The sequence below is a fragment of the Nomascus leucogenys genome, chromosome 20, assembly GCF_006542625.1.
Source record: "Nomascus leucogenys isolate Asia chromosome 20, Asia_NLE_v1, whole genome shotgun sequence".
Taxonomy (NCBI): Eukaryota; Metazoa; Chordata; class Mammalia; order Primates; family Hylobatidae; genus Nomascus; species Nomascus leucogenys.
The window spans coordinates 38,755,551-38,771,568 of record NC_044400.1 but is presented as its reverse complement, the minus strand read 5'-3'; the positions used below and the strand labels follow the sequence as shown (position 1 = coordinate 38,771,568).

The window sequence follows — 16,018 nt, the reverse complement described above, 5'->3', positions numbered from 1 at the left end:
TGAATGCATAAGATAAAATGATGGTTATCTTTACTACAGATTTCATAGCAAAAAACAGGTCTTTCTAAAATATTCACTTAGAGATGAGATGTATTACCCTTCCCACTCAAAGTGGGATGGGTTTTTTCTACTCTACTCAGCCCTCAACATCATTCTGCTAGCACTTCAGTAAGTCATACCAAATGGTTTACCAACAAACAACACTGTCTGCATCAAAATGTTCCACTTTAATTCCAATAATAGGGAAAGCCCTCTTTCAAAAGAACTAAGAAATGCTTGTAGAACAATATTATTTGTAGATAAATAATCATAATCACCATAGCTACCACATATATAGCGCTTACCATTAACTAAGTCCGTTACATGTTATTACCTCATATAATACTCAGCACTCTGAAGTGGGTTTATTAGTGCCCCATTTTATATATGAATAAGTTCAGTTACAGAGAAGTTAAATAATTTTCCCAAGTAAAAAGTAGAAAAGCTTGCATGGGAATGAGAGAATCAAATTCATAAATAATTTTAAAAAGCAGAAATACTGGCCGGGTGCAGTGTCTCACGCCTGTAATCCCAGCACTTTGGGAGGCCAATGTGGGCGAACCACGAGTTCAGGGGTTCAAGGCCAGCCTAGCCAACATGGTGAAACCCCGTTTCTACTAAAAATACAAAAAATTAGCTGGGCATAGTGGCGGGCGCCTGTAATCTCAGCTACTCGGGCAGCTGAGGCAGGAGAATCGCTTGAACCTGGGAGGTGGAGGTTGTAGTGAGCCAAGATTGCACCACTGTACTCCAACCCAGGTAACAGAGTGAGACTCCGTCTCAAAAAAAAAAAAAACAAACAACAAAAAAAATTGAAATACCACATGATCTCACTCATATGTGAAATATAAAAAAATTGAACTCATAGAAGTGAAAGAGCAGAATGGTAGTTGCCAGTGACTGAAGGACAGAAGGGGATTGGGGGAATGTTGATCAAAGTATACGAAATTTCAGTTAGATATGAGGAATAAACTCAAAAGATCTATTGTACAAAATGGTGACTATAGTTAATAACATATATTGTATTCTTAAAAATTGCTAAGAGAGATTTTAAGTGTTCTCACCATAAAAAAATGCATATATTAACTTAACTTAGTCATTCCGCAATGTTTACATATTTCAAAACATGTTGCCTATGGTAAATATGCAAAATTTTATCAATTAAAAACTTTAAACATTTAAAAAAAATAAAATAACTGAAGCCCCATACCATGTAAAATAAAATAAAACTTATTTTTCTCCTCTTTGTATCTCTTTTAAAAAAGAGCAGAAATGCATATGTGGGGCACAGTTTAAAAGTATGTTCTTAATGGCATCGTTATGTTTTCATTTAGTTAAATTCAAACCTAATAATCCATAGAGTGTATATCAGAGACACAGTGGAGCTGGAAGGATATGCTTATGCCACTCCCACAATTTATTCTTTTATTCACATTCAATAAACATTTACCAGCAGCTTAATGTGTACAACCTGTGTAACAGGCACTGGATACAAAGACAAATATGACATAGTCCCCTGCCTATAACAATCTACAGTATAGGAAACAGACGAGAACATAAATAAGAGTTTCTCAATACATCAGAATTTACCAGAATCCCATACCTTAACTTTGAAGTACAAAGATTCAAAGTGACATACTTCTTGGCTGATTCTAATTATGACCTCATTCTGTAGCTCACTGGTTCTCAATGTGTGCTCTTGGACCAACAGTATCACTATTGCTTACTATTTAATAGAAATGCAAAATGTAGGCCCCACTCCAAGCCCACAAAATCAGAAACTCGAGAGGGGGGCCCAGCAATCTGTGTTTTTTTGTTTGTTTGTTTTTTGAAACGGAGTTTTGCTCTCGTTGCCCAAGCTGGAGTGCAATGGAGCCATCTTGGCTCACTGCAACTTCCACCTCCCGGGTTCAAGCAATTCTCCTGCCTCAGCCTCCCAAGTAGCTGGGATTACAGGCACATGCCACCACGTCAGGCTATCCCATGCCCTAGTTTCACTTATAAAGACAGGATTATTAAAATAACCATTTATTACTTCAAATGGCCTCTCTTCTTATAATCTTACATAAATTTAAAAACTCTCAATTTCCAACAGATCTTAAATCCATAAAAAGTGGTCCAAAACCTTAAAGGAAAATATTAAAAAGGTATGTAATGTATTGATTCCTGTTTTATACTTAATCAAAGACTGATTATGATATTTAACAGTTGTCATCTATTTCTGACTCTAAATAAGGTGAGAAACACTTAGATAAGTGCATAAAGACAATTTAAAGGAAAAAGGTACTATATAGTACATCTGTAAGTCAAAAGGATTCCTTTTTAAATGTCTACCCAAATCAAGTAATTTTAACTGTCCCACTCCCAAATCCAAAAGTGCATCTTCCCTTTCAGATTGGCCAAATGTAGAAGGACTGCTTTGGTTTCTCAAATTATTACCAGGATAAATCACTAGTGAGTTTCTTTACCTTTTTACTCTGCACAATTTTTTCTAACTACTTTTTGACAGTTTTAGTTTGAATAAAATGCTTACACAACCATAAGAATCTTTAAAAACACAACTTTACAGGTGAATGTTTTATATTAATATAGTAATGAACTTGAAAGATTCAATGATCTGAATGGTACCAACACAAAAGGCCACAATGAAAATGTAGAGGTATCTTCTACGTCACCATCTTCAAAATGCTGTGGATATGAATATCCATCCTCGCACATTATCCCACCACAGATGCACACACATGCACATGCATACACACACGCACCCCTATTTTTAAAAATAACCTACTATGGATTTACTGTCTAAACTGCTATGACCCACATCATTCCTGACCTACTTTAAGTATGAATCACATTTTGAGGGATAAGCACTGGGTCAATACTTTATTGTATAAAGTATGTAAGCTATCTTTAAAATTGCTTTCTTAAAAAAAATCTTCAAAGGGTCATTTCAGGTCCTAATATCACCAAATTTATAAAATGAGATGCATCTACCCTAACCATATGTCTTGTGTCTTTATTAAAAAAGATACAACAGAGAAGACCTGAAATAATTTGACCAAACAAGAAAAAAGAAAATCCAAGAGAAACAATGCCCAAGGAATACAATTTAAAAGGTTCTACCAAAGCTTACCTCTTTAGGGCACTGATTTTTGCAACAACTGAGGAGGTTCTTTTCATTTACATCAGCTGTGGTTATTTTTCTAAAAATAAGAAAGTTGATGACATTCAAACAAAAATCCATTTTATAGCATAATTTTTTCTAAAAATAACTCATAATTTCAAACATATCCATAAAATTATCTTTTTTCCTCAAGAAATACTTTAATTATTTCTCTATCTGTAACAATTATCTTCAAATTACTTAACTGTTCTGATAACTCAAACCATCCAGCCCTTTATTACTAACAAGTCAAATGCCAAAAGTGTAATCGCTGCAAGAAGTAAGTACAAAACACACACAAAATATCATCTGGGCCTGGCCTCTTTAATAGTTTCTGTAACTATCTTTCCCTATAGATTTATTATTATAATTCATAATTACAATTGTTCTTAATGCCCCTACATAAAAAAATTTAAAACTAATTATTTAATATGTTCAAATTGAGGAATTTAGGCTATTTAGTGAGAAATAAAATTAACTTATTTTAAAAACTTGGGTAAGCTATTAATATTAGAAATTAATTCACTTTAGGCCAGGTACAGTTGCTCTAATCTGTAATCCCAGCACTTTGGGAGACTAAGGCAGGCGGATCACTTGAGGCTGGGAGTTCGAGACCAGCCTGGCCAACATGGTGAAAGCCCATTTCCACTAAAAATACAAAAATTAGCCAGGCGTGACGGTGCATGCCTGTAATCCTGGCTACTCAGGAGGCTGAAGCATAAGAATCGCTTGAACTCAGGAGGCGGAGGTTGCAGTGAGTCAAGATCATGACACTGCACTCCAGTCTGGGTGACTGAGCAAGACTCTGTCTCAAAAAAATAAAAATAGTAATTCACTTTAGATCTCATCATTTTAGAACAGTCTGTACTTTAAAATGCTTTTATATCTCAGTGAGTAATTCAGAAAAAAGTCACAAACACCAAGGAATAAACCTACTTTCCAATAGACACTGCCTAAGTCAGTAACTAGTGACAGTCTAAAACTCCCTATCATATGCATCTCACTTTTCTCTTTCCCATACCTTTTTTCTCCTTTCCTTTATTCTGTATTTTCTTACTTTTCCTATTCTTGCTTTCACCAGACATAACTGCCAAAATATACCATAAGTTCAGTCTCCTTAATGTTAATTAAAACTATTATCTAAATATTCACACTAAATTAGCTATAAATATACTCTAAGATATTTCTTGGCAAAGTTCCACTTAATACCACAAAGTTTTTATGCTGGCTCTATTAAACACTATTGCATTTTTAAGATTCTTATAAGTAGAATGTTCACCTCTGAACTTAAGAGTTAATATTATTTTATTCCTGTTACTCTATACTTAGGAATAAATTAACTTTTCAAGTTCTATATCTTTTACATCCAAATTCTACAGAAGAAATTAACATGAAGCAGAAAAAGACTATGGTATGATAATATATACATATTGGTTTTCGTCCACGGTTCTTGGCTCATCACTCCCACAGCCCCTGTTATTTTTCCCCAAGGCATGCCATTAAAACTAAAAATATAACCTTCCTCCGCCTTCCTGTCTTGAGCAGGCCATAAAGAAATTCTCTGACCTACCTTGTCTGATTGTAGGTCCTAAGACCCCATTTCGGAAGGGGTCCTGTTCCATACTCTGGAAGAAGGAAAGCTGCACACACAGGCCAAAAAGAACTGAAACAGGCCTTGTTGGGTTTCCCCACTCGGTCTATAATTATTAGATCACACCCTCTGTCCAGTCACACTTCTACATGAGTGTCCATACTTCAATCATGCCTATCCAATGAATTCTCCATAAAGGCCCAAGAAGATAGGGTACGAAAAGCTTATGAATAGCTGAACACAGAGGTTCCTGGAGGGTGGTATGCAAATGGTGGGGCAGGGGTAGGAATGGAATCGCCATATCCCTTCTTTCATACCTCACTCTATGTATCTCTTCATCTGTATACTTTGCAGTATCCTTTATAATAAACCAGTAAACATAAATAAGTTTTTCTCTGAGATCTGTGAGGCACTCTAGCAAATTAATCAAACCCAAAGAGGGGGCTGTGTGAACCTAAACTTGAAGCCAGTCAGTCAGAAATTCCAGAGGCCTGAACTTCATACTAGTGTCTGAAGGGGAGGCAGTCTTGTGGGACCGAGCCCTCAACCTACAGGATCTGACACTTTCTCCAGGTAGTCTCAGAAATCAATTAGAGGACACCCAGCTGGTGCCTGCTACAGAAGTGATTGTTTTCTTCTTGGTTGGAAGAAACTCCCACACATTTGGTCACAAAAGTCTTCTGTGTTGATTATTGTGTTTTAAGAGCAGAGGAAAAACAGTTTGTGTTTTTTTCCACACAGGACTAAAAGGAAAAGATGACTTAAATAATTCACTGAATTGAAAACAAATGAAATTATTAGAACTGAGGCGATAGAATTCTATATTAAAACATATACTTTAATATGTATTTGAGAAGAAAAATCTGTAGTGCTGATGTAATGGAAGCCACCTTAATCCAAATATATCCACATGTCCCCCTCAAAAAACATATAGCTCATTAATAACAAATAAAATCACTAAATCCCACAACCACAGCACAACTAGAAGACACAAATTTCTACAAACTTCAAATTACCTATAACTAGGGAAAAAAAAAAAAAAAAAACTCCTGATAGAGCCATTTTTCAAGCTCCCAATGCAAGTATTTTCATAGAGCTAGTGGAGTTCTGAAAAAAACTAAATGAAACAGAAGAGGAGGCTGAGCTAAAATCACAACAGAAAAAGGTCCCCCTAAGTATGAAAATACTGAAAATATCCTGGTAGACCACAGCACTAACTAAAGGGAATGGATTTTAAAAAGTACACAAGGCTGGGTGCAGTGGCTCACGCCTCCAATCCCAGCACTTTGGGAGGCCGAGGAAGGTGAACTGCCTGAGCCCAGGAGTTCAAGACCAGCCGTGGCAACACGGCAAAACCCTGTCTCTACAAAAAAAAAACCAAAATTCGCCTGGTGCGATGGTGTGCACCTGTAGTCCCAGCTACTAGGAAAGCTGAGGTGGGAAGATCACCTGAGCCTGGGAGGTCAAGGCTGCAGTGAGCCGTGAGTGTGCCACTGCATCCAGTCTGGGAGACAGAGAGACACCTTGTCTCAAAAAAAAAATAAAGAAAATTTAAAAAGTACACAAGATTCAAGTAGCCAATCTTGGAAAGGCAACACTCTGGGAAGAAGGTAAAAAGGGAAAGGCAGACTTTAGACTTCAGACTTGTTTCAAAATAAAATAAAATAAAATAAGTACACAAGATTCAAGTAGCCAATCTTGGAAAGGCAACACTCTGGGAAGAAGGTAAAAAGGGAAAGGCAGACTTTACGCAGACTTCTTTAGACCCGGCAAAAGAAGAAGGGAAATTTAAGATTTTGCAAGACCAAAGAAAACAAAAGTAAAATAAGGACACATAACTCCTCTCCTCTTCTCAGCACCACCCTAAAATGCCAACCATTTAAAAAATTGTATTTTCCCACACTGGCAAGAGAGTGGTCATCAACTAGAAATCTTATACTAAGCTCTGTCCAAAAACATAAAGATATGTAATTTACAACTATAAAAAACTGCTATAGAAAATAAACAGAAAATGACATCCAAAGACTTTTCGCTGATGAAAATCCCCTCCTGTATCTCTCACCCAAAAAAAGAAGTACAAAGAAGAAAACTGGAACATAATATTCCAAACTGAATTAACTATATGAAATACTGCCTATACAGAAGCGTTAACCTAGCAGCCCTGACCACTGTCTTTTGAAAGCCCTCCTTTTAAGACTAGCCCTTGGCTGGTACTTGGGAATCTGGATTTCAGGAAGGTTCCCACCATTCCCAGAACTGGTAAGAACAGCTGACTATGTCTAAACTGTATAAATCAAATGGTTTATGCTGAACAGTTGCTTTCCCTCTGAGAGCCCTAAATGCTGGTATGTACCAGGTGAGGCTGCCTATGTAGCCTTCCCCCAGTACAAACTCTAGGTGCTCAGTCTCTAATGAACTTCTCTGGTTGGAAACATTTTACAAGTGTTGTCACAACTCAGTGCTGGGAGAATTAAGTACAAACTATGTGGCTCCACTGGGAGCAGACTCTGGGCGCTTGTGACTGGTTTCCCCTACACTTCACCTCATGTGCCTTTTCCCTTTGCTGACTGTGCCTCCTACCCTTTTGCTGTAATAACTCATAGCTGTAGGTATAACTATATGCTGAGTCCTGTGAGTCCTGGCAAATTACCCAATATGAGCATGGTATAGGGCTCTTCAGTACACTACCACCTTAAGTCAGAAAAGCAAAACCTAAGAACATAACGGAGAAGAAATGAACAAAGATTGATTGAATTCAGGAAAAAAAATTAAGATAAAATTACATCAGAAATAAAAACTAAATTACAAGGTGCTCATGGAAGAACATATTTACAGAACATACTTGAATCAAAATTTAATAAGGCTCCCTGAAATGAGGCAGCAAAACCACCTAGATGATAAAAATGAGATTTAGAAAAAAGTATCAAAGAAGTAATTGAGTGAAATGGGCGACAGAAAAAGAAAATCCAACATATACACAATTGGTATCACTAAAAAACAAAACAAAATAAATGAAACAGATCTGGTATTTAAAACTATAATCCAGGAAAATAAAAATACTGAACTTATATGTTGAAAGGGCTAATCAGGTACCTGAAAAAATTTATCAAAAATTATTAACCCTGAGTCGTACCTTAATAAAAACATTAGATTTTAAAGATGGAGGAAGAGGAGGACGGAAGTGAAGGAGAAAGAAACAACTTTAGGGGTCCCAGGTAAAAAAGATCAATTAACTCATAAGGAAAACAGACTGGCATCAAATTTCTCAAAAGTAAAATATAAACGAAAGCAGCATAGAGCAATATTTCCAAGAAACTCTAGGAAAGAACGCATCAATAAAAGACTTTATACAATTGTAAATGCTATAGCAAAACATTCTTAAAACATGCAAGGGAATGTTTAAGAATTAAGCATTTGGCTGGGCGCGGTGGCTCACGCCTGTAATCCCAGCACTTTGGGAGGCCGAGGCGGGCGGCTCAGGAAGTCAGGAGGTCAGGAGATCGAGACCACCCTGGCTAACACAGTGAAACCCCATCTCTACTAAAAATACAAAAAATTAGCCGGGCAAGGTGGCGGGCGCCTGTAGTCCCAGCTACTCGGGAGGCTGAGGCAGGAGAATGGTGTGAACCCTGTGGGGCGGAGCCTGCAGTGAGCCGAGATCGCACCACTGCACTCCAGCCTGGGCGACAGCAAGACTCTGTCAAAAAAAAAAAAGAATTAAGCATTCAGGGAATACTATACTCACAAGCTCTCTTGGGGAAACTAGTAGAGGATGCACTTCATTCAACCAAGAGAAGATTGAGAAATTTCAGCAAAAAGACTGATGGTTGATTTAAATTTAAAATTGAAAATCTAAGAAAAAAAGGGCTGGGCGCAGTGGCTCACGCCTGTAATCTCAGCACTTTGGGAGGCCGAGGCGGGTGGATCACGAGGTCAGGAGATCGAGACCATCCTGGCTAACACGGTGAAACCCCATCTCTACTAAAAATACAAAAACAAAATTACCCGGGCGTGGCGGCAAGCGCCTGTAGTCCCAGCTATGCGGGAGGCTGAGGCAGGAGAATGGCGTGAACCCGGGAGGCAGAGCTTGCAGTGAGCCAAGATCGCACCACTGCACTCCAGCCTGGGCGACAGAGCGAGACTCCATCTCAAAAAAAAAAAAAAAAGAAAAAGAAAAAAGGTCAGAATGGGGGTAGAATAATATATAAATGTTGTATGTTCGGAAAAAGAATAAAACATGCAACTAAACAATGAGAAGAGGAGAGAAAAAAAGCAAATAAAATAAACTCACTGATTGTCATATAGTCTTAAATGAGAACCAGGTGATAAAATTAAAAGCTGACAAACCAGTTAGTAGAAGATGAAAGAAACAAGGTCTAACGACATTAAAAACGTACAAAAAAAAAGTAATCAACCACTAAACGAAAACAAACCTTAATAGGAGAAAATTGAAAGTAAGAGCAAAGAGAACGTATCACATAAAGAAAAAGTGACATAATACAAACAGTAATCATAAAGTAATAATGCAGAGCTAAACCAAAGATATTAGTGATATTAAAAATTGTTAAAGGACTTACTTAACTTGCCTATTAAAATGAAAAAGGGGATGCATAAGAATTCAAGCCAAAAGTGTTAAATGTGACAAAGGATACCTTTCAATGCTAAAAGCCATAATTATTAAAAATTCTGTATGACATATAACAGCTTAATCATCTTTATAAGCAAAAACTACAGCAGCTGCAAAGAGATACAGAAACACACTAACAGGCTAGGCATGATGGCTCATGCCTGTAATCTCAACATTTTAGGAAGCTGAGGCAGGAGGGTCTCTTGAGCCCAGGTGTTTTGAGACCAGCCTGGGCAATATAGTGAGACCACATCTCTACAAAAAGTTCCTTAAAAATTATCCAGGCATGGTGGTATGTGCCTGTAGCCCCAGCTACTTGGGAGGCTAAGGTGGGAGGATCACTTGAGCCCAGGAGTTCAAGGCTGCAGTGAACCATGACCACACCACTGCACTTCAGCTTGGCCAATAGAGTAAGACTGTGTCTCAAAACACAAAAACAAAACAAAAAGAAACACACTAATAATATGGAATTGTAATACAGCATTTTCAATATAAGACAAAGCTACCATATTAAAACATGATCCACACACACAACCCAAATCCTATATCCTGATTTTTACGATATTACATCTTCTCAAGCACATGGAACATTCACTAAAATTGATCACCTTATTTTACAAAGGAAGCACTGTTAAGTTCCATAAATTAGAAAAATATTACAAAGACATGCTCTGATCACAATGCAATAAAACTAGATCTTCTATTTTAAAAATCTTGAGTATAGGAGGAAATATAATGTAAAGACATAGAAACTCTCAAATATAAAGAAAGTAGTATACACATGAATATATGGAATATACCTAAAGCAATAAATAATCCATAAGCTTTAAGCACATCTATGATAAAAATGAAAGCATGAAAATAAATGAATTGAATTCTCAATTCTTCTTAAAGAAATTTAGAAATTTCTTTTTAAAGGAAATAATAAAATAAGAGCAGAAAAAATGTGGTAAATCATAAAAGAAGTCAATCCAGTTAATCAAAATCCTGGGTTTTTTAAAATAAAAAAATGTACTACCTAACACTCAAGAAAGAAGGAGAAAGCAAAAATATTCAAAATAAGAATGACAAGCGGAAATCATAAAACAACAACAAAATTTTCATCACAATAAGCAACTACTTTACAAACTTTTATACAAATAAATTTGAAAAATCTAGATGAAATAGATAATTTCTAAGGAAAATAATAGTTTTCCAAAAATGACCCCATAAGAGAGAGAAATTTTCATTAGAAAAAATAGAGAAAGTTATCAAAAACAACACACACACATCAGGCCCAGATGGTTTCATAGAGGAATTCCATAAAACCCTCAATGACCAGTTAATCCCAATGATACTACATATTCTAAAGCATAGAAAACCAAGGAAATAGCCAAGTTTATTTTATAAAACAAACATAACATTGATACCCAAATCTGACAAATACAAAATTTAAAAATTATAGACTAATACAATTAATGAACATTATTAAAATCCTAAACATTAGCAAATCCAAATCAATAGACCTAATGATTATCTCCACAGATACTAAAATATCATTTGGCAAATTCAGCATCCAATCCTTATTTAAATATACACACACACTCAAGAAAGCAGAAATTGTGGGATACTCTCTAACATGGTGACAAAGCCAACATCTTACATAATGTAGAAATACAGGAAGTAATTCCTCTAAAGAAAGAAACAAGGCAGGGCCAATACTATTTAACACTGGACTGGAGATGTTAACCAATGATAGGAGATGAGAGAAATCAATTATGAGGCAAAAGTACTGTAAAGAAAGCGACCAAAACCCCAAGGAAAAAAAAATATGTGAAGAACATCAACAGCCAATTCACTAAAGTAAATTTAAAAATGGTCCTTATCAAAACAGAGAGCCTAGAAGTAATGATACACAAGGAGCAAAAAGCACACCAAGTGGTTTTTAAATATCACTGTCCATTAAAAAGGCCCTTACAGAAATGTCTAAGTCCTGGGCTAGGATATGTAAAGTACAAGATGAGCCTGGGACATTTTTATTAGCCAGAAAAAAAAAGAAAATACTAAAACAAAGATGGAAACACATCAAAGGGACATGAGAACCAGTTGAAAGACACTCCCATGGGCCTTTGATGTTCAATAAATTAAACGTCAAAATGATGGCAAAGGATCAAATAAAGAATCCACTGGTTCATGCCAGTATTAACATACGAGGTGGGGAGAGCTCTTACAGTAAAATGTCAATTAATAAATGTAGAAGATGGAGTTAGAAAATTCCCACTTGGCAAGTTTTTATTTGTTTTGTAAAATAACTTGGTTCTTTGTGAGGCCGAGGCGGGCAGATCATGAGGTCAGGAGATCGAGACCATCCTGGCGAACACGGTGAAACCCTGTCTCTACTAAAAAAAATACAAAAAATTAGCTGGGCATGGTGATGGGCGCCTGTAGTCCCAGCTACGCAGGAGGCTGAGGCAGGAGAATGGCATGAACCTAGGAGGTGGAGCTTGCAGTGAGCGTATTACGCCACTGCACTCCAACCTGGGCGACAAAGCAAGACTCCGTCTCAAAAAAAAAAAAAACAAAAAAAAAAACAAAACAAAAAAACACTTGGTTATTTCCTTGGGTTTCTATGCTCTAGAATACTTTATATAGTATCACTGGGATTAAATAGTCAAGGGTTTCATTAATGAAGCATCTGGACACACAATGCACGTGTGTTGTTCTTGAGAGCTTTTTCTGTTTTCTCAAATGTTATCGTAGTAACAACTCATTTACAACAGAATCATCAATGGATACTAAAATTCGTGGGTGAAAGTTTGATGAGGAACAAGCTATATAAACAAACAGAATGCAGGTGCGACACTGCTCAAGTTCATCATTACCATCCATTAATAATGTAAAATTGCCCTCTAAATTCCCCCTACAAAACTTCTAGACTAAAAATTATAATACTTTATTTTTGAGATTTCAACAAAATAACTTTAATATAAGAAAAGAATAAAATTTGTCTTCTATAATTTAACAAAGCATGAGTCTAGAGTTTAGGGAACAAAAATGTTAGCTAATATGAACAGGAATTTCTCAAAATGTAATTATACTAAAAAATATGAAATAAAGTAGTATTCCCAAATGAAACTTAAGTAAAATATATTTACAAAAAGCTCACTTTACAGACTGGAGTGAAACAGCCAGGAGAGTTAAGTGGTAAATTATGTTATATCATTATTAAATAAAAGGGAAATTTTTTTCTTCCATCTAAATAATCCATAAGCAAAAACTGGTATTTTTTTAAATGAAGAAAACATACTGGTTTGGTCATATCCTAGTGTGATAGGTGCTATAACAGCAACACTTGTAATAAACAAAGGCCTACCTTTTAAATCTATAACTTAAAAATTATGCCTAAGTAGGCTGGGCATGGTGGCTCATGCCTGTAATCCTGGCACTTTGGGAGGCCAAGGTGGATGGATCACGAGGTCAGGAGTTTGAGACCAGCCTGACCAACATGGTGAAACCCCATCTCTACTAAAAATACAAAAACTAGATGGGTGTGGTGGCACGTGCCTGTAATTCCAGCTACTCAGGAGGCCAAGGCAGGAGAATTGCTTGAACCCAGGAGGCGGAGACTGCAGTGAGCCAAGATCGTGCCACTGCACTCCAGCCTAGGCGACAGAGCGAGACTCCATCTCAAAAAAAAAAAAAAAAAAAAAATTATGCCTAAGTCAACTACTGGCATAGCCCAGAGATATTGCAGGTTCAGTTCCAGGCCACCTTAATATAGCGAATATCATACTAAAGCAAGTCACACACATTTTTTGGCTTCCCAGTGCATATAAAAGTTATGTTTACACAATACTGCAATATACTAAGTATGCAATAGCATTACATCATGAAAAACAATGTGTATACCTTAACTTAACAATACTTTATTACTAAAACCTGCTAACGCTCATCTGAGCCTTCAGTCAGTCTTTATGTTTTTGCGGATGGATCATCTTGCCTAGAAGTTTATGGCTGCTGACTGATCAGGGTGGTGGTTGCTGTAGATTGAGGTGGCTGTGGCAATTTAAAAAAATAAGACAATAGAGTTTGCTGCATCAACTGACTCTTCCTTTCAGGAAGATTTCTCTGTAGCATGTGATGCTGTGTTTCATAGCATTTTACCCACAGTAGAACTTCTTTCAAAATTCCTATCAAACCTGCTGCTGCTTTATCAACTAAGTTTGGGTAATATTCTAAATCCTAATCCTTTGCTGTCATTTCAGCAATGTTCACAGTATCTTCACCAAGAGTAGATTCCACTTTCTTTGTTCATCCATTAGAAGCAACTTCTCATCTGTTCAAGTTTTATCATGAGATTGCAACAATTCAGTCTCATCTATAGGCTCCACTTTTAATTATAGTCCTCTTGCTATTCCCACCACATCTGCAGTTACTTTCTGCACTGAATTCTTGAACCTCTCAAACTCATCTATTAGGGCTGGAATCAACTTCTTCCAAACTCCTGTTCCTGTTGACGTGAATGCTCTTAATGACATCTAGAATAGTGACTCCTTTCCAGAACATTTTCAATTTACCCAGATCCATCGGAGAAATCACCACCTACATCTGGCATGTATTTCTCAAAAAATTAAACCTGAAAGTTGAAATTACTCCTTGAACCATGGACTGCAGAATGGATGTTGTGTTAGCAGGCACGAACACAACATTCATCTCCTTGTATATCTCCATTATAGCTCTTGGGTAACCAGGTACGCTGTCAATGAGCAGTAATATTTTTAAAGGAATCTTTCTGATCAGTAGGTCTCAACAGTGGGCTTAAAATATTCAGTAAACTATGCTGTAAACAGATATACTGTCATCCAGGCTTTGTTGTTCCATTCATAGAGCGCAGACTAGATTTAGCATAATTTTGAGAATGGTAGATGAGTACTGGCTTCAATTTAAAGTCACCAGCTGCATTAGGGCCCTAACAAGAGAGTTGGCCTGTCCTTTAACACTTTAAAGCCAGGCACTGACTTCTCTCTAACTATGAAAGTCCTAGATAGCATTTTCTTTCAACAGAAGGCTGTTTTGTCTACATTGGAAATCTGTTGTTTTGTGTAGCCACCTTCATCAATGATCTTACCTAAATCTTCTTGGATAACTTGCTGCAGCTTCTGCATCAGCACTTGCTGCTTCACCTTGCACTTTTGTGTTATGGAGATGGCTTCTTCCCTAAACCTTATGAACCAACCTATGCTGCCTTCAAATTTTTCTTCTGCAGCTTCTTCATCTCTCTCAGTCTTCATAGAATTGAAGAGAGTTAGGAACATCTCTAAATGTTGTGGCTGCTTTGATCTTCTATCCAAACCACTAAAACTTTCTCCATATCAGCAATAAGGCTGCTTTGCTTTCTTATCATTCTGTGTTCACTGGAATGAACTTTAATTTCCTTTAAGAATTTTTCCTTTGCATTCACAACATGGCTAACTGTTTGGTGCAAGAGACCTAACTTTTAGCCTATCTCAGCTTTTGACATGACTCACTAAGCTTAATCATTTCTAGCTTTTGATTTAAACTCAGACATGTGACTCTTCCTTTCACTTGAACACTTAGAGGCCATTGTAGAGTTATTAACTGGCCTAATTTCAATACTGTTGTTTCTCGGAATAAGTAGGCACAAGAAGAGGTAGAGAGATAGGGGAACTGCTAGTGATGCAGTTCAATCACACACAATATTTATCAATGATTCACTGTCTCACAGAAGTGCAGTTCATGGCACCCCAAAATAATTACAATGGAAACATCAAAGATCACTGATCACAGGTTATCATAACAGATATGAAATGAAAAAGCTTGAATATTGTGAGAATTACTGAAATGTGACAGAGACACAAAATGAACATAGGCTGTTGGAAAAATGGTATCAGTAGACTTGCTCAATGCAGGTTGACAAATAACTCCAATTTGTAAAAGACTCAGTATCTGCCAAGTCCAATAAAGTGAAGTCCAATAAAACAAAGTGTGCCTGTATGTACAAGTCAAATTTTGATTGAACAAAATTCTAATTTGACATAGTCAAACTATCAGGTATAGGAGTATTTCTTTAATTTTTTTTAAAAGCAGTGAAACCATATTTTTCATAACAAAATCTTACACAAAATCCCGAAATGGAAAAAAAGCACAATTTCCCTGTTTGAATTCAGGATGAAGTATCCAGAAAGTGTAGTATTCTACATGTCTTCCTTCCAGGTCTCTACTGGAAAATCTAGGCATCTAGAGTTTAAGCAAAGTACACTATGAAGGGTTCTTAATTATAAAAAAGATACCAATTCAACTAATTGTAATAAAGTAAGACTTTTTTTTCAGTCTACTTACCTACATTCCACATATAGGCTTGTGATCTTACAGTGACATTTTATTCTAAGCATCTGAACACAAGGTGGACATTCTCCAGGGTGACATGGCAAAATACATGGGTGAAGACAACCTAGTGGCCGTGACTTGGAGCACCCTTCCTCACAATGAAGGCATTCTGGGCCAGCCTGAAAAACAGCATGGAAATAAATCACCTAAGTACAAGGTAAGCCTAACATTTCTATATGTTACAGTTATAAAATTTATATATCCCATTAAA

At 36.6% G+C, this 16,018-nt stretch overlaps 1 protein-coding gene across 1 annotated transcript in view; it reads right to left on the bottom strand.

Moving 5' to 3' along the window:
* Positions 1-16,018, bottom strand: part of NFXL1 (nuclear transcription factor, X-box binding like 1) — a 73,153-nt gene that overhangs the window by 17,946 nt on the left and 39,189 nt on the right. The window contains exons 18-19 of the mRNA XM_003258418.3: positions 15,760-15,926; positions 3,173-3,242 (exon numbers count right to left, since the gene is read on the bottom strand). Of these exons, the coding sequence (XP_003258466.1) occupies positions 3,173-3,242; positions 15,760-15,926 (237 nt within the window). The remainder of the gene's footprint in view (positions 1-3,172; positions 3,243-15,759; positions 15,927-16,018) is intronic.